The sequence below is a fragment of the Agelaius tricolor genome, unplaced genomic scaffold, assembly GCF_023055355.1.
Source record: "Agelaius tricolor isolate 1412-34295 unplaced genomic scaffold, bAgeTri1.0.p SCAF_8, whole genome shotgun sequence".
Lineage (NCBI taxonomy): Eukaryota > Metazoa > Chordata > Aves > Passeriformes > Icteridae > Agelaius > Agelaius tricolor.
The window spans coordinates 6,830,486-6,854,622 of NW_027269268.1; the positions used below are offsets into that span (position 1 = coordinate 6,830,486).

The window sequence follows — 24,137 nt, forward strand, 5'->3', positions numbered from 1 at the left end:
ATTATGTATTCTGCTAAGTTCAAAGTTTTCTTACACAAAGAGAGAGCTATATGAAACAACTATGCTTCAAATAATTTTACTTCAATTGTTGTAACAGGTTTTGGAGTTTAAATCATTAACAACCTCTGTGTGAACTTTTATCCAAATGACTGCAAGTCACAAAGAGAGCACTTCTCTTTCACGGAGTACCTTTTGTGCTTTAGTGAGACCCAATCCCTCTTCTATTTTTTTTCTCCACCTTCATGTCTGTCTTTGAAGAAAGATGTGTGATTTGTGAAGTAATGAGAGTATGTATCAGTTAATGAAAGCTGCTATCCTGGCTTCATAATGCACACTGGAATTGCTTCAGGATCAAGCTTCATATACCTGCATTACAGCAGGGAAAAAAAAAAGTAAATTTCAGAAGTCCAGATTGCTGTGTGCACTGTAGACGTATCATGTAGCAGTTAAATCAACCATTAGGGGTGACCTAATCTTGATTTCCTCCCCCCTCCACACACACACACACACACCCCTCTCAAGGAGTTGTGATTTTCATGCTCCTTGTATTCTTTCCACTTTTTAAAACCTGCACTGAAGTTGTCAGGATACCAACCTGCCCACCTTTCTTTCTGGCTTATTTTGGGTGCTTGTTTTGGCCTGGAGGGAGTTGTGTATAAAGCAGCCTCTCCCTCCCACACCGAAGTTTGGCTGCATAAACCCCTTCGGCCCCTGTGCTTTGTGAAGGGATAGCTGAGCCCATCCAAAAAATTCTATGGGGTTAGCTGTGCACCACAATTTTGCTTTTCTAACACAGGAAGACAAAACGCCGTAATTAAAAAAAAACAAAAAAAGGTTGATGCTATTATTTTCGTTCTCACCACAAACGAGGGGATTACAGTGCCAATGGTCAAGACCCACAAATTCACACACACACCTTTTTTTGTTTTTGAATTTTAATTTTTTAAATTTTTTTTAATTTTTTTTTTTAAGAGCGGATTGGCAGCGAGTGCAGGACCGGGGCAGCGCATCCTCCGCCGCCGCGCAGCGCCGCGCCCGGAGCCCGCGGGGAGCGGGGGCACCGTCCCCTGTGCTCCAGCGGGGCGCGCGTGTGTCTGTGCGTGTGTCCGTGCGTGTGCCCGCCCGCCGGGGCTGTGCGGGGGTGTGTGCGGTGTCCCTGCCCGCCCGCGGGCGCGCCGGGAGCGCCGCCGCCGCCGCTGCCCTTTGATCCCGGCGTTAGTGTTAGTTAGGGGCCGGCAGGAGCGCGGGGCGCAGCCCTCGGCACCGCCGCGCCAGCCCTCGCCCCGGCACGGCGCCCGGCGCCCGCCCGCCCGCCGGGAACACATCCCCGGCCGCTGAGGGATACTGCGACCGGGGACAAGCCAGGTGCACGACCGGGTTGCGGGGGGGTGGGGGGGTGGGGGGTGGGGGGGAGAGGAAAAGAAAGAGAGAGGGGGAGAGGGAGCCCTTCGCGGTGGCTCCGAGAAAACCGGCTTCAAGCCCCCTTTCCCCCGGCGAAGAGGGAAAACCCGCCCCGGTTAGCGGCTCCCCCGGGGGCCCCGGCTTTGTGCCTGTCCGTGCCCCCCCCTCCCGGTCTTATTTGATCTCCCGTTAAACCAAGGAGGAGAATGTGAAAAAAGGGGGAAAATGCCCAGGAGGAAGCAGGAGCAGCCCAAGCGCCTCTCTTCACGTAAGTGCCCCCTCTTTTTGCCATTTTCTCCTTCCTCCTCTCCCCGTCTCCTTCCCCTCTGCAGCCGCCTCCGTCGTTTCGTGCATTAGTTTAGGGTTACAGAGGTGAAACTGACAAAGACACAGCCTGGGTTATTCCTCTTTTAGGTCTGAGCTAAGGCAGCCATGTTGGTGATGAACAGCCTTGTGCCCTTTTAATTTTTCCTCTCTCTCCTTTCCCCCCTTCTTTCTTCGCGTCTCTCGCCCTTTCCTCCCTCTCCCTCCCCTCGCCCGTGATTGTGCATTTGTGCTAAGGGGGGGGTGGAGGGGGGGGGCGGTGTGGGTTTCTCTTTGGGGCCGGAGGGAGGGGGGTCTGTTTTATTGGGGTGGGGAGGGGGGCTAAGCACGGGAGGGGAGGGCGGCGAGAGGGGAAGCGGCTGCTGGCGTCTTGTGCGGAACCAGCCGAGAGGTCTGTCCCCGGCTAAAGGTTGCGGAGGGGCTGGGCGGCCCGGGAGCGGGGGGTAGGCGGGCAGCGGCAGCGGAGGGGGCCGGCGGGGCACCCCACGCCGACCCCGGGGCCACCCCGGAGGGGGCCGCGGCCGCCGCCGGCGGCGTGGGAGGGGGCGGCGGGGAGGCAGACCGTGGCAGGCGAGGTCCCTGCAGAGCAGGGAGAGGAGGCGGCGGCGGGCTCCGGGCTCCTCCTGGCCGCAGTGAAATGAAGGGTCAGGCGAGCCAGGCGAGACTCAGGCTTCGGCGGCGCTGCCCCAGACGAGAGCAGCAGAGCACAGGGCTAAAGTGCATCCGATCCTCCGCCCGCGGGCACCCACTGCGCTCGCACACACACACGCACACACACATCCCCTGACACTGCTCACCCTGCCCTGCTCCCGATCGCTCCCTCCCCCTCCCTGCCTGTTTCTCCCCTCTTTGCAAAACAGTTAACTTTTCTCCCGCTCCCTCTCCCCCCGTCTCCTTGTATTCAGCGCTCGGCAGCTATTGAGAGGGAGGCGGAGAGGAGGGGAAGGGACCTAAAAATACCCTGCCCCTGCACGGCCCCAGGGCTGCTTTAAGGAGAGCGTGGGGTGGATGGAGGGGTCATTTGTCTGTCCCCGGCACATCTGCTCGGAGCGTGCCTGCAGCCCCTCCGCGCCGAGCTCGGGGCAGGGCGAGAGCTGAGCCGCCGGTGCCGGAGCCGGGCTCGGTCACCGGGAGTTCACCGGGGCGGCTCCTGCCCCTGCCCGCGGGGCGCCGCTGCGGGCGGAGCGCGGCCCGGCCCCCGCTCCGCTCTGCGGGCAGAGGGGCTGGGGCAGCGCTCCCCGCGCCCTTCCCGCACCGGCACACGGGCCGGCATGGGAGATGTGGGCGCGGGGGGCGGCAGGCTGGGGGCGAGGGGGAAGCGCTTTCAGCCCCGCAAGATTTGTCTCCCCTTTTCCTTTCCTGCCGCCTCGAGGCAAGGGCATGAGTTGTGGTGGGCTTTGCTTCGGGGGGGGTTGATGTTCGAGGTTGGTTTTGGGGGTTCCCCCCCCCCCCCCCCCCTTCTCCCTTCCTCTTGCCGTTTGCCCCCGCACAGCCCTTTGGGGTCCGCTCGCCGGAGAGCTGAGCCAGCAGCCCCCGTTCCTCCCGCAGAGCGTGGCCGGGCTCGGCTCGGCTCGGCCGGGCTCGGCTCGTGGGGAGCGGCGGGAGCGCGGCGCCCGCCTCTGCAGCGCCCCGGCCCCGGCGCGGCGGGCGGGGGCAGGGGCCAAGCCCGGGCGCTCAGGGGCGTTCTGGGGGGCGGCCGCGGGGGGCCCGGCTCGGCAGGAGCGCCGCGGGGCTCCCGGGGCGGGCGGAGGCGGCGGGGCCGCGCCGGGCTGGCGGCTGACCTTGCCCTCGCCCCCGCCCCGGCGCTGCCCTCCGCCCGCCCCTGGGGCTGACATCAAACCTGGGCTCCATCTTAGCTCGGCCGGGCGCTGCCGAGCGCGGCGGCGGGGGCTCGGCTCGGCTCGGCTCCGCGGGCCCGGCCCTGCGCTGCCCCCGCCTCCGGGTTGCGGCTGAGGCCGCCCGCGGCCCCGACCTCCTGACCGCCGCGCCGGGGGAAGTCACGGCTTTTTCTGGGCCGAGGAACAATTGCCTTCATTGTGCACATAGAGTTCGGCGTGTGTTATTATTTTGATTATTTTTTTTTAAATACGGCCTAATTTGTACTTCTTTCGGATTAATTTTTTAGTTCAGTTCATGGGAGGAGGGATTTTTTTTTCCTGGTGTGTGAAAGGCGCACCCACCTTAGTCCCACTCGAATGCTACCTTTTAGTGGGATTTATTTATTTTAATTTCTTTTGCAACTAGATTGCACTGGATCAAGAGCTATTATCTGACAATAGCAGTAATACTTTGGATAACTCAGAATAATAGTGTTCTAGATTAAGAAAATATCTTGGAATTCAGTGTGCAGATGGTGTAAATAGTGATTTGGTTTGGATGGTTTTTTTGTTTGATATTTTTGTTGTTGTTTTGGGGGTTTTTTTAAGCAACATGTTGCTTTGATGGGTACTCAGTGTAAAATACGTTTTATTCTCTGATTCTCGCTGGTTTCAGCAATACATTTCTTAGCGGGACAGAGGGTGTATTTCATGTTGAAGTATCAATGGTGGCAGAAGAATGTAAAGTGCCCCATGCGCATCCCAGAAGGAGCTGTCAGCTGCTGTGCTCAACCTTGACTCTGCCCCACTGCGGGCACCGCGCTGTGATTCACTCCCAAGTCATGTTGCAGGTTGCTGCTGGTGCCCGAATGCTCTCCAGGACACCTAAGTGATGTAGCATCCTACCAAACCTCCCTGGGATAGTTGGGCTTCTGTTGCAGTTGTTTGGGAATAAATAGTCACATGTCGATACACAGAATCATTTGTGAGCGTTACAGTGTAACTGAGCAAATGTGACTTAGCCTGGCAAGTCCTTGTTGGCTCTAGTGCAGCTTGGGTAGCAAGAACCCTGTTCTCAGGGTTGCTGGGCCTTCATTATCCCTCATGCATTGTTACATACCCTGCAGAGCACCTGAGGATTGCTGTCACTGCTGACTAGCACCCTGATTTTGTACTTCTGCCCACTGACTCCCCTGGACAGCCCTCACCTACATTTGCAGGTAGTTTCACTTGAGGAGACTGCCCTGCCAAAAAACATGTGATGGTGAAGAAGTGCTCTGGACAAGACTTTGCTGGAGATGTACCAGGCTGCTGCAAGAGTTTAATTCAGTTCCAAGGGAGCTGCTAGATACTGACATCTCAGTGTTTGAGGGAAGAGAGGGGTTGATATTATTAGATACAATAATAATGTGTTTGGGTGGCATCTGCTTAAAATGGCAGAGTTAAGGTTGAGCTTTCAGTGACTGGAGTTGTTCACAACATAATTTAGTTTGGAAAGGTCCTTTGGAGGTTGTCTGGCCTAGCCCCCTGCTCAAAGCAGGATGAACCTCAGAGTTCACTCAGATGGATGGGCCCTTTGAGGCTCCAGTATATTTAGACGTATTGTAAAGTGGAGTTTTTGTGTCCAAAGAAGTCAAGTTTGGGGAACTGTTGAGTTGCAGATGCCAGCAGAATGTCTTCAATCACACTCTGTGAAACAAAGAGAAAGTGCATCCTTCTTAATTTAAGATACAAATGAATGAGGAAAGGATTTTAGATGTTCCTTGACAGACCATGGCTTGTTCATACCCAGCCAAAACACTGCAGCTGTGTGGACTTAGTTTACAATGGCAGAATTAAGTCTATAACTTAAATTTTTGCCCAGTTCATGTGTGTCTTATGATTACATTTGGATGTGGCTACCTTGGCAAGTCAATTTACTTCCACTGGAATGTTTTAAGGAATTTTGCTCATTTCTGTGTGTATGTGCATTAGGAGGGTTTTTTTCCAGCTACTTTAGCAGTTCGATATTTGTTTCTCACTTACTCAGCATAAGAATCTTTAAAAATGTATATATAAACACAACCCTGTCTTCTAGTTGCCTCGCTTCCCATTCTACCTCAGGCTGTTGTTTTCTTTACTGAGGATTCCTGAAAGTCTGCTACCTCTGAACTTCTCATGTGACTCGGAAGAGCTCAGCCTGAAAAGTAAAAGTTTTGGGAAGTCTTCAGGCACTTGAGTAAATGTTTAAGATCTAGAGCACCACGTTGCCTTAAGTGCAGCAATCGATACTCCTTGGGGTTTGGTTCTGTCTCGGAGGCTTGTCAGCAATGCAATTTGCGAATGAATGCCACAATTCCATTTATTCAAAGCTTGCATTTATTACTGTCTCAGGCAGAATTAAATGCTACATTGAGAAGTTTGAACTGCTGCTAGTTTCTGAGGAATGTTTTCAATGCAGGACAAACTGCAGTGGCAGTTTCTTCTGGAGTTGTTTTGTTAAAGGAGGAGATGCAGAATTGATACAGTACTAGTTTCCATATCAAAAGTTGGATATCTGACTATGAGCAGGTCTAACTCTTCTTCCTTTCATAGTCAGGTACAGTGTTGGATATTCCAGATACTGTGTTGAAGTGTTCAGCTGTTTCCATACAGTAAAAAACACTTGAGCTCTGTGAAGCTTTTTATTATATTGTGTCTTTATTGCTTGATTATATCATCACAGGAAAAAAAATGCTGTCAAACAAGTAAATTAACCATGATTTAGAGCTTCTTTCATTTTTTATTTCTGCAGCTTGCTTCATCTGATACTTTCTGATAGCAAGACAGGATGCATTGGATGGGTTTGTCAAAAGACTTCCCAATGTCAGGAGTGCTTTTGCTGTTATTTGGTAGTTAAGAGTTGCCGCCAAAACAAAACACTTTTGCCAGGAGCAGCAATCTTTCTCTTTCAGATGAATTTTTTACTTTACTAGCACACATGGCATGTATAAGGGGAACCTTTTATTTATTCTTCTAACATGTTTTATTTATTCTTCCAACATGCTTACTATTTTTGACCTCTTACCACTGCAGGGATCTTGATATGGCACATAATTCACAAGAGAATCCACATAGGGAAAATTATTATTTTTGATGAGGTTAATAATTTCAATGCTCTCATTATGGTTGTGCTGGTGGTGCTGTAATGCACCTCTCAAATAAACAGCAGCCTTTTGGTGGATTGAGTAACAACCCCATTACTCCATCTGAAAACACTTCTCTCATTTTGTCCATCTTATGCTAATGAAGTCCTCACAGATTTTTCAAAAATACCTTTTCCCTTTATGGGGACCCTTTCTGACATGTAAAATCTGTCTCTTTAAATTTGTATGCTTATTATTTTGTTTGTTTGTTTGTTACTAAGTCACTTTTACATGATCATTCAGTGATAAACATCTAAAGCACATCAATGGTAGGCTATGTCTTAGTGTTGTCTGATGGTACAAAATATGGATAAATCACACTGGAGTATAGGTTGGGCTACCAAAGAGTCAGTGTTGTGCTCATTAAGTTAATTAAGTCTTTAGGATCTTATGAGTGAGATTTTAGAGGGGGTAGGGGTGCCAAAGATTTAGAACAAAACCACAAACCTTAGAGTTGGCCAAACAGCAAACCAGCAGGGAGAGCAGTGGAATGGGAAATGTAAGAGCATGCAGAAAGAATGCATTTTTACTTTTAAAATGGATGAAGAATGAGTATGACTTAATCTTTCTAGCAGAGTGATTGTTGTCTTTCTCAAATGTAAGAAGGCAGGAGTAGGAGGAATTAAGTTTAGAAAAAAAAGAAGGAAGAAGAGGAGCCAGGAGGAGCTGGCTGTTCAAAGTGAAGTATTAGTAATTTCCTATAATTTAATCAGACCAGATCCCAGAGCAAGATAATGAGAGCATGACCTACAAAAGAGGACTTTTTGGAAGTTAAAAGGGTTTCTAACATGAAGCTTCACAAGGCATGTGATTTGTCATGAAGCACTGTATAGAGGACTTTTTTTTTCCCTTTCACATTGCAAAGAAATCATAATATAGACAAGAGTTCAGATGGTTAAGGAGAGCTGATATGTCTTGTGTCCAGAATCCTTTTACTATTGCAGCTTTTCAAGCATGACTCTGGAGCATATACTCTTTAAGAGTATATCTTCTAAATAAAAATTGGGGTTTTTTCCCTAGTTTTTTGTTGCCTAGTTTGCTGTTCATGGTACATGATTTGTATCATTTGGGTTTACGCATACAAATCCCTCCAGGATGTTTGGAAGCTAAAGTACCATATGCCTTTCAAAAATAATAATAATAATAATAATAATAATAATAATAATAATATACAAAATACCTGGACTACAAAGTAGCCACCAGTATATAATAGAATCCAGTTTTCATGGGGATGGGGGGAGTTTTCTTCCTCTCTCTTTTTGCCCCCCAAAGTAAAACTTTTTTTTTGTTCTACCTTATATGTTTTCTCTGAACAGTACATGTTATGTATTGATATGGGCATGAAGAATAATAAATTATATTTGGGTAAAGGAAAAAACCCCAAACTTTCAAAAAGGTGGATGATACCCCTTTCTCCAGGGATTTTCCTTTTTAAATGTAGTTGAATAAAAAACCTCAGACCAATACTTCATTTGAAGGGATACATGCTCTAGGGTACAGACAGCATCAATGCTGCACTTATACACTGCATTGTGGCTACTACAGTGGAGGATTCAGCAGCTTGTACCCATAAGCTCACTTGAAAGCTTGTCTTTTAGGTTTTCTTTTTTGCAGACTTACAGTCACCTTTATGGTACTGTTATTCTCCCAAAGACAGTTTCTCTTTTCCTTGCTTGGTATCCTTCTTGGTCTAGACACCAAATATTTTGAATGTCCAGTTTGAATGTCCTGTCTAAACCTGACAGTTTAGGAGTTAGCTCTATTCCTTGAAATTTCTTCTGCCTTTCAAGGGATTTCTTTGTTTGGGGCATAATTATACTGAGTATTGGAGTTCCAAGTTAAGCCTAACACTAAGATAAGGCTGTTCCATTTTGCAGGTTAAGAATTCACACAGAGTCTGAGTTAGGGTAATTTGGAATAACACAAAAGTCATGTTTGGGGTTTTCTTCTGAGAAATTTAGTGAAGAGAGAAAAACTGGGCTGCATAAACAGTCCTTTTCCTCATTCTTTTCAGTACTTGGACAACAGGACTGGGAGCAGAGGGGAAAGAGTGGCTAGTGCTGATAGCACAGCAGACCAGGAGAGGGAAGGTTGCATGCGAGACTGATGATTTAGTTGCTGTTTAGAATAAATCCCATTAAAAATTAAAGGGTTACCAAGTGGTAGCAGTCTTTTAATGAGTGGTATAATCAGCAGTTTCAGCAAATGAAATTAGGTTCCAAACATCTGCACTGTTTTTTTTTTCTTTTATTTGGGGTGCTCTCACTAGGGTAGAAATAACATTTTTGAAGAAATTCAAAGCTGAGCTACCGTCCTTATCTCTTTGAATTCTGCATGGCCCTACTCTAAGAACTCCCTCCCTCAAGAAGGGTTTGTAGCTCTGCTGACCCTCATCTGGGGTTTGCAGCTTGGATGTGGTTTTCCTCTGTTGCAGGGCCTTCTATGCAGGTGCAAATAATTCTTTCCAGCATGGTCTCAAGTTTTATCTGAAAGTTTCTGAAAGGGAAAAGACTTGGCACAAGCTTGCTTTAAAGTTACAACTTCTCATTTTGGACATGTCCTGAATCTTGGTGCTTGTTACATTGTGTATCAGGGCAAGTAACTTTTAGAAAAACGCATTAAAAGAACTGCTGGTTTTACTGTGTGTCTTTAGCTTAATGAATAATCCCCATGTGTGACTTTAATGAACACAAATTCTTTGCAAGCTTCTAGACTTCACTTTGATTTGTGTAGTAGGACAAATAATTACTCATCTCAAAAATTAAAATACGAACAGATCTTCCTCAACTAGATGATCATTATCTGGAGTGCAGAGTAAGAAACAGAGAGGGTGGCAGACAAGTGTATTTAGACAGCAGCTGGTGGTGTAGCTGTGTTTGTGTGCTTTCTTGAAGCACAGCCAGAGTCTCTCCCTTTATAAACCACTGTGCCAAATCTAGACCTGGCAACTAATGACTGAGGACCCATTTCTTTATGTGTTTGGAGCAGAACTTCCTCTTACCTACCTCTGTTTCCGGCACTTTGAGCTGATGAGGAGCCCTTCTCAGGCACCAGAGTAAGTATAACAGCCTAGAGCTGCTCCAATTTCTGCTGCCCCCAGGCTCTCACCCTGCTCCTCTTCTGGAAAGGAAAGGCTGACATAATCCTTTTGTCAATTCTGCATTGCCAAAGGGAGTTCTTTGCACAGTGAATAACTCTGAAGGGAGCTCTTCTGCCCACCTTGAGGTACTTGAACATTGCCCATAAGACCTAAATATGCTTCATCATAATTGTTTATATTGTCTTCCTGCACAGTGCTGTGCCACACTGAGATAACAAAGCAAGCTCTAAATAAGCTGCCTTGTGTACAGGAGGCTGTTATCACAGCAGTGTGCCCAGGTTAATTCAGCTCTACTACTTGTGGGTATATTCCAGTTGGCTCAGATATCACCACATAGCACTGTGTTATTTAGTATGGACACACTCTCAGGAGAATCAAAGTTGTTGTCTTTGAAGGCTTTTACTGGCCTTCATAAAAGTTCTTGGTAAAGCCCACAGAGTTCTCAGCCAAGAAATGCACTTTGGAAAAGTAAAATCAAATTCCACTACCACTGTCACACTTGTTTGCTCAGCAGAAAATCTGGGACTGGATTGGACATGAACATGAATCTTCCTCTTCACTTCTAGCTATTCCCCTTGATTGAAATTTTAGGTGGATTTTACACAGAATGTCAAAACACGTTGCTCTCATTTCTGCTGTGCCTGTGTCCTAAGTAGCCATAGTAGTGGCTTCTTGTTCTTGGAGCTTGGCACAGAATCCTAACTTTCTTTAAAATAAGATAAGGTTTGAGGAATGTCCACTTCTAATTGAGTGCTTGACCTCTGAGTTAAGGTTGAAGGCTGAGGTGTAGTGCATAAAACCATGTGTCTGGGAGTGGGCAGTGCCTGTTCCACGTGGTCTGCTGCTGTGTGCTCTCCTACCACTATGAGTAGCTTTCTAATCCTCTCCTCTTTGGCTTTGCTTGTTAACCCCAAGCAATCCTCTCAGGGACAGAGAAAGCAGCTGTCTTTGGTAGCAAACACAGCACGACAAAACAAACACTTCTTGAAACTTCTCTTAGATACCTTACCATAATGTCATCCTTGGGGGAGGAATTAGAAACTCAGGGAATATAATTTGCCATGTTTTAATCTGACTTTGGGAGAGAGGAAAAGATGAAATTATAGGCAACTAGATTCCTGTGACAGGCACAAGAGGGAATAATTTCAGTATATGAAATCTAAACTTTTTGTTTCTGAACCAGTTGGAAGGTTAATGAGAACAAAACACCTTGGGTGAGTAATGGGGCAGAGTAAAATGGTAAATGAGGAGCCCATTATTTACCAGAAATCGAGCAGGAGAAGTTGCTTATAGCAAAAATAAACAGAAACTAGTTAAAACAAAAAGGGATTTTTGTTAAAGCAGGTGCTGTGATTGTTGCCACCTGCTGTGGTTGAATATTGCCATCCACACAGTTTGTGAGCTCCTCCCTTTGCTTTGTGACCCCTTGATGGGGGTTGTGAGCACGGTAGGGATAATTACAGGCACTGTAGCACCTTGATCTGAGGCTTCCCATGTTCTGTTTATTGCCACCTGCATATTAAGATGACTGGGATTTCTAGCTGGCTTTGTTGTTTCTTTTACTTTGTTGATCCCTGGAACATCTTTAATAAATGTGTTCTAAAGCAACAATTTCATGTATTTTAAAAGTCCTTTTCCAAGAGTTAATGTTTTGAGTGCTTAATGTGGCCTTTTCTGTTTCTGTATGTTAGTAAAAGTGAAAGAAAGTTCCCAGTGTTTGTTGTTGCTACCTTTCTGACTTCCATATTTAGAATAATTTAAGATGACTTCAGTGAATTCCCTTAACATTATTTTTTAAATTGTACTAAATGTCTATTATCAGGAACGGGCCATCTTTGCAGCCTTCTTCTGATCTTCCTTGCAGCCTTCTTCTGATCTCCCTTGTAGGGTGATGCAAATGCTATGGAAGTTGCATTGGTGTCCCCAGATGAGGATTCTTATTGCATGGGGATGTTTCTAGGAGAGGAATAATCCTATTATTTCATACATCTTCATATCACTGCATCTTGGAATAGGCTGTGCATCAGAGATGGGAAGGGTTAGAAATGAAACCACAGCTGGAATGCATTCTGATCTACTTACTGCTTGTTAAGAGCCATTTCCAGCTGCTGCTGCTAAGCTGATCTCCAGGCTGAGGCTGGGTTAGAAAACAGAAGGGACAATCTGAGCTCCTGCTGCATTCCTCCTTTGCCACATACCCACGTATGTCACAGGAGAGAACCTGGCCCTGCCTGGAAATCAGGCAGAAGTGTTGGCATTATTGAATATGCAGTGGTAACTGTTCTTCTGAATTTAGTGGAATGAGCTGCTTTTGCCAGGATGCCACAGGGATTGCTGGGAAATTGAGATGTCTTATTCATGCTCAGAGAAGGAAATAATGAGCTAGCCAAAAAAGTCAAATAGGCATAGTCAGGATGTACAACAGCACATCATCTTATCAAGATAGGCAAACACAACCAGTTCTTTGACAGTTTTTCAAATTCCAGTATGTCCTTTCTGTGAAGAGCAGCCAGCCAGACACCTGCAGCAATACAGAGACAGAGAGAGTGTGTTCTTCTGCCTTCTCCAGAAGCTACCTGGGTTAACCTTGTGCCTGGGAGATGAAAACCTCCCTTCATAAGCAAGATTTTTTTCTCTTGCTATTTTTTCTGGTGCTGTAAGCTATAACTGTGTTCCTTAAACAGCTTTGGGTCCGAGAGTTCTAGATTGCAATGCCAGAGCTGTTGGGGTATGTGATCATTGTGGGCATGTTTGGAGGCTCAGCAGGATAGTATACAGACATCAGATCTCTCTTTTTGTCTGCTTGTTTGGTTGGGGTTTTTTAACTTGTGGCTCAACAGGAAGTTTTCTTTAGAGAATCTTCACACCTATGGGCAGAGCTTCACACATGGCTTTTTTCAGCTTTAATCCTTGTATAGCAATAGTGCACTCATGAGATTTTTTTCTTTTTCTCTTTCTTCAAAAACACTTGTGGTGTAATCACTGCTTTTATTGCTGATAATTCTTCTCTTTTTCACCCTTTGCCAGTCAGTATTTATGATAAGCTTTCTATGCCATCTGAAGTAGATTGGTCAGAAAAAGGTAGGAAAGTAGAGAAAGAAATAGCCATTTTTCATTTTGGCAATAGCAGTACTTTATCAGTGTCGCACCCTGAGTGCTATTGGTGGTTTCAGAAGTTAATAGAAAGAGAAGTTATTTGGAACTGGTTCAAGAGAAGATACAACATGCCTTTAAGCATTGGAGAGGAGAAGTAAAGGTTGCCATTTGTATCATCCCTGACATTTTTGGCCTGCCTTAGGAAATTAGCAACAGTAGTTGTGGAGAAGGCAGATCAGAAGTACCATGTTCTTCTGTAGGACTTCTGATTACTCTTTCAGACAAATGTCTCCTGAATTTCTATTTCCTGTGGTAGCAGTAAGACATCAGAAAGTGCTCTCAAAGATTGCCTTGTGCATGAGAGACAAGGAAATTCTGTTTCCTCCACCTTTGTTGGTTGTGTACAGTGCATAGGAGTACAAGCCAGGGAGTTAACCTGCTGTCCTAGGCACATATGGCCAAACAAAAATAATTTCAGCCTAAATGACAGCCTGTTTTCTAGTTAGGTCCTGTAGGAAAGATACACTTAGTAGTTTCTTGGGCAAGCTGAGCTAAGCCATTGAGGTTGTGCGTCTGTAAAGTAGCTATCCCTCAGAAGAGCAGTGGGGAAAAAGTTGGAAAACATGCTTCTTTAAATGACTAGATGTCTTCTGGATGCTGCTGTGTGTTTTGCAGCACTGCTGAAAATTTCTAACAGAGTTTTCCTCGAGTATCACAGCTGTGCTAGGCTACATCAGTCTGTCGCTGTACAAACCCTGGTCACAGTTTGTCACCTCTCAATTTCCAAACTTGACTATGCCTTTGAAGAGATACAGCAAACCAGTTCTATTGCACAGTCTGTTGTGTTTAATAACTTCTGTGTGTAGAAGAAGAAGGATGATACATATAATTATTCTTTTGGTTTCAGCATCTGTGCATTAGCTATTTTCTGTTCTGGGAATCTCTTGCTATTGCCAGTGAGAGAGGAGGTATGAAAGGGAAATTTTTCCTGAAATCATGTGCATCTACCTTGCCATAAGTTTAACATTCAATTTTTAGCCCAAATTAGCTCACTGGCAAGGACCGTGGCCTGTAGATTTTCAACACTCTTCTGCCACTGGGGACTGTTCTTTAGATTCCCACTAGGGGCACTGAAGCAGCTCTGCCTTGAAGATGAAATCAATAATTGCAGTGTTTCAGTAGTGTTTGTTTGTCTTTACCTTCCTCTGTATGTTCAAGATTTCTCCCTGTTTTATAGACATGAGGGGAGTGCATGGCCTGGGGAGGAAGGTGATTTAGACCTCATAGGAGAAGTTGAGGGATTGGGAACCTCCTGCCCTATGTTTGTGCTCAGCCAGGCAAGGAGTAGTGATGGAGAGACAGCAGCTGCTCCTGCTGTGGTGTTCAGGTGGGCTGAGGCAGCTCTGAGGGTCCTACACAGAGCCAGAGTTAATGTGGAACCTGCAGCCTCAAATAATGACAGCAAGGGAGCTTCATTTTCTGGAGCTATCACTTTGGTATTTAGAAACCTTTTTTTAAACAAGCCTGTTGTAATCTTGTTTATAGTAATTAAGGATTTGCTAGTAATTTAAATAGTTGGTTTTGGCAATGTGTGGGTCATCTTCTTATAGGTATTGCTAATGTCAGGTTGAAAACATTTACACAAGAGTAAAAGCCAAGGAAGCAGGTAATTGACTGATTTATCAACCTTAGCAGACAATTTTTTCTGATACATGGTGATGGCTATGGTAAATTTACTCTGGATTGCTTAAGGGCATGATCCTATATGGTGTGTACAACACACGGGGGCAACTCCTTGGAATGAATGGGTGAAGGAGCAGGTAATCAGCCAGCCTGGTTTTGGTGCCTCAATTAGCCTTTTGGTCAATGGCTTGTCTCCTAGGAAAGTTGGGAATTGCTATGCACAGCTCAGAACATAGGTGATTTACAGTTGTTTTTTGTTTGTTTTTTTTTTTTTGTTTTGTTTTTTTTTTTTTTTGTGGAGATTTTAGATCAATTTTAGTCTTTCAGGTAACTTGAGAACTTTTGTAAACTTATGGCCATTCCCAGACCATGATGCCAAGTTGCAGTTGTGATCAGGGAATTATTTATTTTCATTGCAAATTGTCTGTATGCAACAAAGTGATATGTTTGAACACTTTTTTGACTTCTTTTGCCAGCTGCATTGATGCTTGCAACTTCTCCTCTGCTTCCTTTCTACCTGTAAGGGTGACAAAAATCATGTTGCTGTGGTGACCCTGTCAGTTTTAGATGACAGGCCACACTAAAATGGGTCACAGCTATTGATGGTTAATCAGCAGTGCAATAATCTGTAGCACAAATGGATCACTTTGTTCTTGGCTGCTGTAAATTGCCAGGGAATATTTGAGAATTCCCGTGCCTCCTTTTTTATCTGTTGGGGTTGTGAGTGCTGAAGTTTGCAGTGCATTTCAGGCAATGAAGATGCATTTTGTCACAGTAAAGAGTTGAGACAGCTGTCACTGCACCCAGGTCTGGGGAGGTGGCAGGTCAGGGGCAGGCTTTAATGAAGATGAATTGTTGGCTGATGAGTAAGAGCACTCAGTAAGAGCAGGCAGTTTGCAGATGTAGCTCAAGACCAGAGAACACAGGTATGCAAAATACAGCAGACCACCAATTTTCTTTGTTACCAGGTTAAATGAAGATTAGAAAGCAAAGCTTTCCTTTGTTTTTTTGTGGGGGTTTGGTTTTGTTTTGTTTTTTGGCACCTAGAGGATACAAAATGTGACCTAAGAAACTGTAGAATTCATAATTACTTCAGCTTTGATGTGGAGGCTCCTGTGACCCAGGACTGAACTACCAGAAAGCACGTAGCCATTTGGAAATGAGTAACTGAGCCTTTGCTTTGCAGCTAGACTATGTTTAAGATAAGGTAGTTTTGTGTTTCTGCTTAGAATTTCCTAATAGAGACACCAGTTCTGTGTTTCACAAGCAACTTAAAGAAGGTTTCATTAATGACCTGCCAAAGGATATAAACTCTTATTCATGGAGTTCCATGCTGTTGAAGGATGACTTTAAAATATTATGGATTACTATATTGAATATTTGGCATTCATGTGATTTTCCCACAATAATTTGACCTAGAGTGGAAACTAAAATTCCTCCTTTAGGGACTTTTCTCGTTGTAGCCAGCTTTTGCAAATTGTTTGAGGTTTCATTTTCATTGAAGGCCCATGTTATGAAATTTTGGAATATTTCCCCTCCTTTATGAGGTAGGCTGACATGACAGGTCTTGTCTCTGCATGCTAAAGATAAGAGAAGTCTTGAGAATAATCTTTAGCTCTTCTTATTTTGGAGGTGCCAGCATCCCTATTATCATATGGTAGTTGATATTTTCTCACTGCAGCAGTCTATTGAGTTAGACATCTCTCTAGAGCAAAACAAATAAGCAATCAAAGTGAATTTTGGCAAAATAGAAACAATTTTAAGGAGATTTAAAGCTTCTTTATAACTAACAAAAGGTAGAATTTTTAATTGCTGTGCTGAACTTTATGTGTAGGTGGCAAGTGTTCACTGATGTCAAGAATACACTGCCATTCCAGGTGCAGGGAATCTCTCTGCATAGACTTGCACATGAACCATTTATACCACCACAGATTGTTAATACTGCTTCCCATTTCCAGCTGAGCTGTGGGAATAACAGTGGAACTCCTGCTCATACAGTTTTTTCTCTACTTTGTAATAATATATCAGAGTCAAAAACTGATATCATAGCTGGTTTTAAAAGACACAGGGAAACCTGAAATTCTGATAAGGAACTTTAATCTGGCTCAGAAGTTGCTGCCTAAAAATTGCTTGGTTTTATAGGAAATGGTTTATCATCTTCTCTGTTTACATCAGGAAGAAGAGGTGTATTCCTTGGATATGTTAATGTACTGACTCCAGGTTTTAGGTTGGCCATATTCCTGTAGTGTCTAAGTCAGTCTGAGCAGTATCTTGTGCTCTATGAAATGTGTGCCCAGCCTCAACTACAGGTTATTACAGGATGCTTGTAAGGGCCTGTGGAAGAAGCTTTCAGTAAGTCTGGTTGTGGTATTTTGCTCAGCCTCCATAAAACTGTTGCAAGCACATTGGTAACATAAAATAGGTTTTGCAAGGAACATGATTTTCTATTGTTTTACTGACACTTCATGTGTTTTATGAACCTGTCTTGGGGCTACTAGGCAGCCTTTGCAGCATAAGCTGACCTCAGAAATATTTGTTTCTTCTGAAAACCTCCATCATAAAAACCAACTGTCTTTGTATACCTTTTCTCCAGTTATTCTGTGTGCTGATCACAGAACCACAGAATGGGTCAAGTTGGAGGGAACCACGGTGGGTCATCTGTTCCAACCTCCCTGCCCAAGCAGGGTCATCCCAGAGCACAGGATGGCACTGGATTGTGTCCAGGTGGTTCTTGAATATCTCCAGCAGGGGAGACTCCACAGCCTCTCTGGGCTATCAGTTCCAGTGTGTGGTCACTGCACAGTACAGAAGTTCTTCCTCGTATCCAGGTGGAACTTCCTGGGCATCAGTTTCTGCTGTGCCTCTTGTCCTATTGCCCAGCACCAATGAGCAGAGCCTGGTGCATCCTCTTGACCTCCCCTCCTTTGGATACTTTTATACACTGATGGTCCCTTCTCAGTTGTCTCTACTCAAGGCTGAATGGGCCTGAGTTTCTTAGCCAATTCCTGTAAGAAGGATGCTCCAGTCCCTTAAATGTCTTTGTAGCTGGGCCAGAGCCCCATGTCTGTCTTGTACTAAGGAGTCCAGAACTGGACACAACCTTCCAGATTTGCCTCACCAGGGCTGAGTAGAGAAGTCAGGACCATCTCCCTGGTGATCAAGCTGGGCCAAGTCAGCTGATGGCAGCTTTTTGTGCAGGCTGTTCTTTTGTAGTGCACCTCTTGAGAGATGGTCTTCAAAAACATTCCCCTTCTCTAAGACTGTGTCTATTTTGTTCTGTTTCGCATGCACACCTCAAGTTCTTCAGCTCACTGGGCCTGAAATACTGGCAAAATCCAGCTAGGATCAACTAATTCTAAATTATAGTAAGCAAATATCAAATATCATCATGCATTATTATACATGTGTGCTATTTATATGTAACATGTAATGTACATATTGTACAATATATAATATGTTGTTATTGATTACTTTATAAGACATACTGCTCTGCCCTCCTACTTTCATGGTTGTTGGTTACTGTGCCTGACTGTTAAGATATTATTTCTGGGTCTTTAGAACTCTTCTTCTCTCATAAAGATGCTGCCTACCAGTTTTAGAGAAGAGGGTTTTTTAATTAGGATCAGAGTTTAGGGCCAAGCCAGATACAGATGTCCCAGATTAGGCTTCTGGAGAAGTCTACAAGATGCTGACTGCTGTGGCCATTCTGACTGCACAGGTCAGCTCTTCCCTGAGAGGTGTGGTATGTTGTGGAGGTTTGGGATGGGACAGAGAATCCTCAGTTGGTTTTCCACTGACAAGTCATGATGTACTTTGCACCCCACAAGACTAGAGGAGACAGGTGCCTCAGATTGTTGATTCCACCTGTTTTCTCATTCCTGTCTCCTTTCATCAATTTTTTTGTTGTTGTTGATTTCTTGACAGAATGAGTGGTTTTCTGCCAAATTGGTGAGTTGAAATTGGCTCATGAAGCAGTCAAAGAACAGAGCAAGTCTAAGGGAGGGCACGGGACCACCACTTCTGTTGGCCTTGAGCTTTTATCACCTCACTGCACTGTAAGGTGATGCCCGTTTCTCTGTAGCTTTAAACATCCATGTCCCAGTGGAAGTAACCCTCCTCAAACACTAATCCCACAGCTACTCACTATAACCTCCTGCCTAGAACAGAAGAATAGCTAATCTTTCTTGGAGGCAAGATGTCAAACAGCCATCATTCAAGGAGTTCTCTTTTGAACTTGCTTTTGGGGGAGATCGGACTTGTCTTTGTAAGGTCCTATCTTGTGGTCTGTCAACCATCCCATAGAACCTTCGACACGTAGTGACAGCTCTTTTCAGGAGAAAATCCATGTGTTTCTGTTCTCTTCAATGGATGCTAGCTAGTAAAAGGTGGATCTTTTTGGCAGTTGGTGGACCACACTTGGCACAATCATTCTGGGGCTTGTGGCTGACAATAGAAGGCTACTGCCTCTGTTTCCCATCTACCACAACTTCTCTCTCCTCTGAGGGACAGGAAATAAAGGCAGTTTTATGTTGTCTGTGACAAGTTTTTTCAGTAATTTTTCCTGATTCCTTTTTTCCTTGGGAGAGTCCATCACACCTGGATTCTGCCTTTGAGAGAAAACTGAGATATTGTACATGCATTTTGATAATCTATGGCTGTCTAGCAGTTGGCAAACCCGAATGTGCTCAATATTACAATATTTGGGCACATTCAGTTGTTTGTGTGTATAGGCAAAGCATCTTGAAGAGTTCTAGTTCCTGCAAAATAACTAACATTCTCTAATCTTTTTTGGCTCCAAGTCCTTTTTCAGAAAAGCAGTACTAGAGAAATTGTTAGGTGAATATTCTGGGGTTTTCTTGCATGTTGATTTTTTTCAAAGTTACTTTAAGTTAGGGATAAAAGTAGGGAATGTATGCCCTGTCTTTAAAAGCTGTGCCTTCCTTTTTCCCCTTTCCTCCTTCCCTCCAGTTAGGAAAATCATTATCTTGGAAGATGTGGAGATGAAATAGAGAGTCCTACCTAGGGCTTCTTTCCCTGTCTAATTGTGTGAGTATTTTCACATAACCTAAACACAGGGGAGAAGGACAGAACAGAAGAGCTGTGGCTTTTTGGCAGATCCTTCTTGCAGCTGTGCTGCTCTCTTTAGGTCAGCCTGCAGTAGAGAAATTTGGTTCAAGCACCGGCAACACTACTAAACCATTTTGTGACGAGGTCAAGAGTTGAATAATCATCCCGTTGATAAGGAGAGAGCCAGAAATTCCATTCAAAGAGGAGGTGACTTCCTGTGCTGCTTACTTATTATAGGTCACAGAAATCATGAAGGGGAAAATGGGGGACCTAGGCCACTCCAGCACATGACTATTTATGCAACTGTGACTTTTAAGTCTTAGTTGCTGCTGTAGATATATTAAAAGGAGTTAAGGCAGGCCTTTGTGTTTTTATTAAAATCATGATTTTCTAGCAAGCGTCCCTATGGGAAAATCAACATAGCTGCTGCTCTGGATATACAGCCTCATCAGATGTGGCTGTAATTGCTTTTTAGAGGTGGAAACTGTGGGGTGTGAGTGCACAGTGTGCCCCACTTCTTGGAGGTAGTTTTACAGCACACACATCTGCATGGTTTGGTGAGTGTGGGAACCCATAAAAGTTGTTCAGCCCAAAGATATTACATTCACCCTTTTTTTTTTTAATTTAATTTGAAATACTTAAAAATCAGCCTGAATGCCGAAAGAGTAGTTTGTAGGCAGGCAGCTAGACTGAGTAATTTATGTAGGATACCACAGAATAGACTTTCCAGATATGACTCTCATTTTTAGGTTTGTGCCTTCTGATTTCTGTACTACCTGACTGTGAAATAAGCAAGGGCTTATGTGAAGCTGACACTCAGAGAAAATGGGAATTAGAAAGTGATGTAATGTTAGCAAGTGGTCTCTTGCAATTATTTTTTACCCTTGCTAAAGTGAGGCACTTACACAGTTTACCTAGTTCGCTTAAAGGTATCCATTGTATTTGATCTTTAGCTCCTTCAATCTTTTCTCCTCTATATTATCTGTCTGCAGAGGTAAGATGGGGACAAGAAGAGCTTGTACTCATCTTGAATTAACAGCCACCACGTGATGGGCAAACATGTCTTGTTTGGATATGATGGTGATGACAAGTCATGATGGAACCTGGGTTACAGCAGGAGAGGGTATCCTGAACTGGACTGCCAGGACAGCAAATTCTGGCCTGTGGCCTGATTCCCTAGTCCTCCTTTGAGTGTTCTAAGAAAAAAATCAGGAAGGACTAGAATGAGAGACCCCTTCCTGGAGGCCAGATATGAGCATTCCAGTTCACTACTTGTCCATGACTGGTTAAATCCTTTACAGTTATCTTTGCCTTCTTAGTTGTCAGCTGTCTCTCCTCTTCGCTCATTCCACTTTTCTTGCTGTCACTGGTAAAAGTCACCCAAGGCTAAATCCTGGCTTGCTCAGGTATTGTCTCTGCCTTATTTTTGATGCATCTGCCTATTTACTTGGTCTTAAACTGATTGCTCAACCGAGCCAGTCAGTGTTTCTGCAGCACTCCTCTTGGATGGCTTCCTGCTTCATTTAAGTTTAATGCGTTCTTTTAAATTCTTTAGGTATCTTTGCAGAGCTCCTCAGTTCCCTGGTGTAAAGCTATCACTTAATCCCAGCTCTTTCAGTAGGCCTACAGGGTTCAGTGTAAAATAATCTAAAGGATGGTTTATGGTAGGTGCTAGAGATGAAATGATAGAGTTGTTGGGGCAGCAAATTAGGAAGATGATCTGGGTGTCAAATGGACAGCAAATGTAATTGTAACTTTATTAGATTGATGCAAACTTGAATGATCATATCTGAAATCCCTATGCAAATCAGGGTAATTGATATCAAGATAATAAAGATGAGGTTTGGCTCTCCTATATCTTTAAATCTTGGTTCTGTAGGTTCCCGGTTCTTCCTTTAAATGAAAGTGCTGAAAAATGGGCAATTTTGATTAATTTATCTCATGAGCAATTTTCCTGTATGCATTTATTTGAAATTATTTTACTTCTACCTACTTTTGCATTTGCTTTTATTTTCATTCTGTAATCCCATCATTACAATTTCCGTATGTTTCCTATCACTGCGCAGCATATGGATTTCTATATTGAAGTTCTGTAATTTACTAATTTCAGTGAATGATTAAAGTAGAATTTTGTCCCGCTTAGCATGAAAAATCATTCTCTGGGGTGAGTTCCTTAGCTGTAGCCTCTTCTCAGATAATTTCTAGTGTTTCAAATGGTGTTTTTTCCATCGTGTTTTTGCTGCCCATGTCTGTTGCTCAGTAACACAACTTTGAGACTCTTCCCTTTCCTGGAGATTCAACTCACTACATTGATATTTCTCCCCTCCAAGTCCTACAAAGCAAAGCTGTGGATCATCTCACACTTGCCACTTTCTGGAATGGCATGTGTACATTGCAGTGGGTACAGTTAAAGTTTCCAGCATTTGAACTGAGTGACTCAGTGTATAAATCAACAAACATGTTTGTCTTTTTCAGTTTTCAGATATAAGTAGTTTGAGCAAGTTAATATTTACATTTCTATTGGTACCAGGGTCAGATTCTAATCAGCACTCTAAATAAAAGGGCAGATGGTCACAAAGTGAAATAACACACTTTGGGATCAATAAGATTTGTCTGTCAAACTGATCTCTTGAAGAGGAAAATGAACTTCTCTGTATTTGAAAGCAAGCAGATGAGTTGGCGAGCAAGGGAACTGGCACTTCTTCAAACAGTGCTTTCTGCACAAATTTGTGGCTTTGCCAGAGATGGATACATGGGCTAAGCAGTGGCAGCAGTCACCCAGCAGTACTTTGGTGCCTTTTGTCATTGCTGACAAGAGTGGAAAATATTTTTTTGAGGCTCCTGGGTGGTGTGCAATGTGATAGTCCTGAAACATGCAGGCTGTCTGTAATTCCCAACTGGCCTCTGCCAGTGGCAAAGGGCTTGGGAAGCAGTTTCAGAATTGCTCTGGAAATCAGGAAGAAGCAGTAATGACAGGTCTTGACTCTTGAATCATGATGAGAACAGCTCCATAACTGTGTTGTGAGAGAAAGGAAAAACACGTCATGCAGATTTCTGCCACAGATGTGAAATACAGCTGAAATTTCTTGACAGACATGTGGAGGTTGGGTCCTGCTTCAGAAAAACCTGATCTGGGTGACCCATGAACCCCCTGGGTTCTGAGGGAAGCTTTTATATAATTTGAAATCATAAAGAAGTCATTGGGTTGATTTCTCCTGGAGTGCTCAAGCTTGTTCAAACTCACAGGCTCACAAGTTAATGTGAATTAAAATTCTGCCCTGAAGGCCTTGAAAGGCAACTTTGCTTAGCAATGAAATTGCCAGGCTTCACTGTTCTGTTCCTAAACCAATTCACTGGTGTTTAAAGGGAGGCTTGACTGAGCTCGTGATAAGACACTGATGCTGGCTTTTTCAGCATTAACCTTACAGCCTTCAAATACAGTGAGCTTGATGCTGCAGCAACTGGGAATTACTGAGAAGAGGAAAATTAGAACAGTGTCAGCAGTTAGAGGTCTGATTTCTGGCTACAGAAAGAAACTGCACTGGTGGAAAAAAAAAGTGTCCTGCTGGCTTTTGGGATAGTGAGACCGGAGAGAAAATTTGCCCTTTATTATAGAAACTGCACGGAGCTTTGAGAGGCCTTGAGTGGTCACAGGTAGATTAGCAACAGGAGAGGGAGCTCTCAGTGTGTCACCTAAAGAGGAGGGAAATCCTGAGCTTGGGAGCAAGCCTTTAAATGAAGAATCCTGCTCTCCTGCTGCTCCCTGTCAATAACATGGTGGTGGCTGCCCTTTTGTGTAGGCAAGACCAATGGGGAATGTGCATGTCTGGAAAAAGAAATTGAGGTACACGGCAAGGAACAGAGAAGTTTGGGGGTTTAGTAAGCTGTAGATTTCTCTAAAACAAAAGCCCACTTCTTCTTAGATTCATTTACACTTAAATGTGCCTCAGACTGTAATGTTTGAGTGGCTTTCTGGGTGAAGGGAAATGCAATTCTCCTTTGCTATGAATGGATGGGAAGTACAGAGCCAGAGAGAGTGGGGTGAGGAGGGGTGAGGAGAGATTGTTTCACCAGACAGATGAGTGGTAGGGAGCAGGCTGGCTCTGGCTCCAGAGCTGTGTAGTGGGGTGAGCTCCAGGCTGTGTCCCAGAGGATGTGCCCTGCACTTGGTGTATGAGTTCAGACAAAGTGCCAGTAAGATGCTTTTTTGGCTTCCAAACTTGTTTGCACCTGGGATGAGTGAATGGATCTCTCATGTGAGTGCACCCAGCTGTACAGACATGCTCAAGTTACTTTTTTAATGTTCATGGGGTGAAGAGGGAATACGTTCAGTTCTCCTTCAACCTACATAAGTGCTGGTTCAACTGATTAGCATCTCTCTCCTTTATTTGAATGTGCATGGTACTTGGCCTTTATGCGCGTTACTGCTGAGCCTGTGTTGTTAACTTTGACAATACCAAAGTAATTCTAGCTAAGAACTTGGAT

General features: G+C 44.3%; 1 protein-coding gene across 2 annotated transcripts in view; it reads left to right on the plus strand.

The window, feature by feature from the left end:
• The first annotated feature begins 750 nt into the window (after nucleotides 1-750).
• The window catches only part of ZNF827 (zinc finger protein 827), a 98,580-nt gene continuing 75,193 nt past the window's right edge, over nucleotides 751-24,137 (plus strand). The window contains exons 1-2 of one of the 2 annotated variants that reach the window (XM_071431487.1): nucleotides 751-1,365; nucleotides 1,601-1,669. In XM_071431487.1, the coding sequence (XP_071287588.1) occupies nucleotides 1,627-1,669 (43 nt within the window). In that variant the 5' untranslated portion in view covers nucleotides 751-1,365; nucleotides 1,601-1,626. Of the gene's footprint in view, nucleotides 1,366-1,414; nucleotides 1,670-24,137 lie in introns of those variants that run through there. The other variant, XR_011679895.1, reaches the window with a different exon arrangement.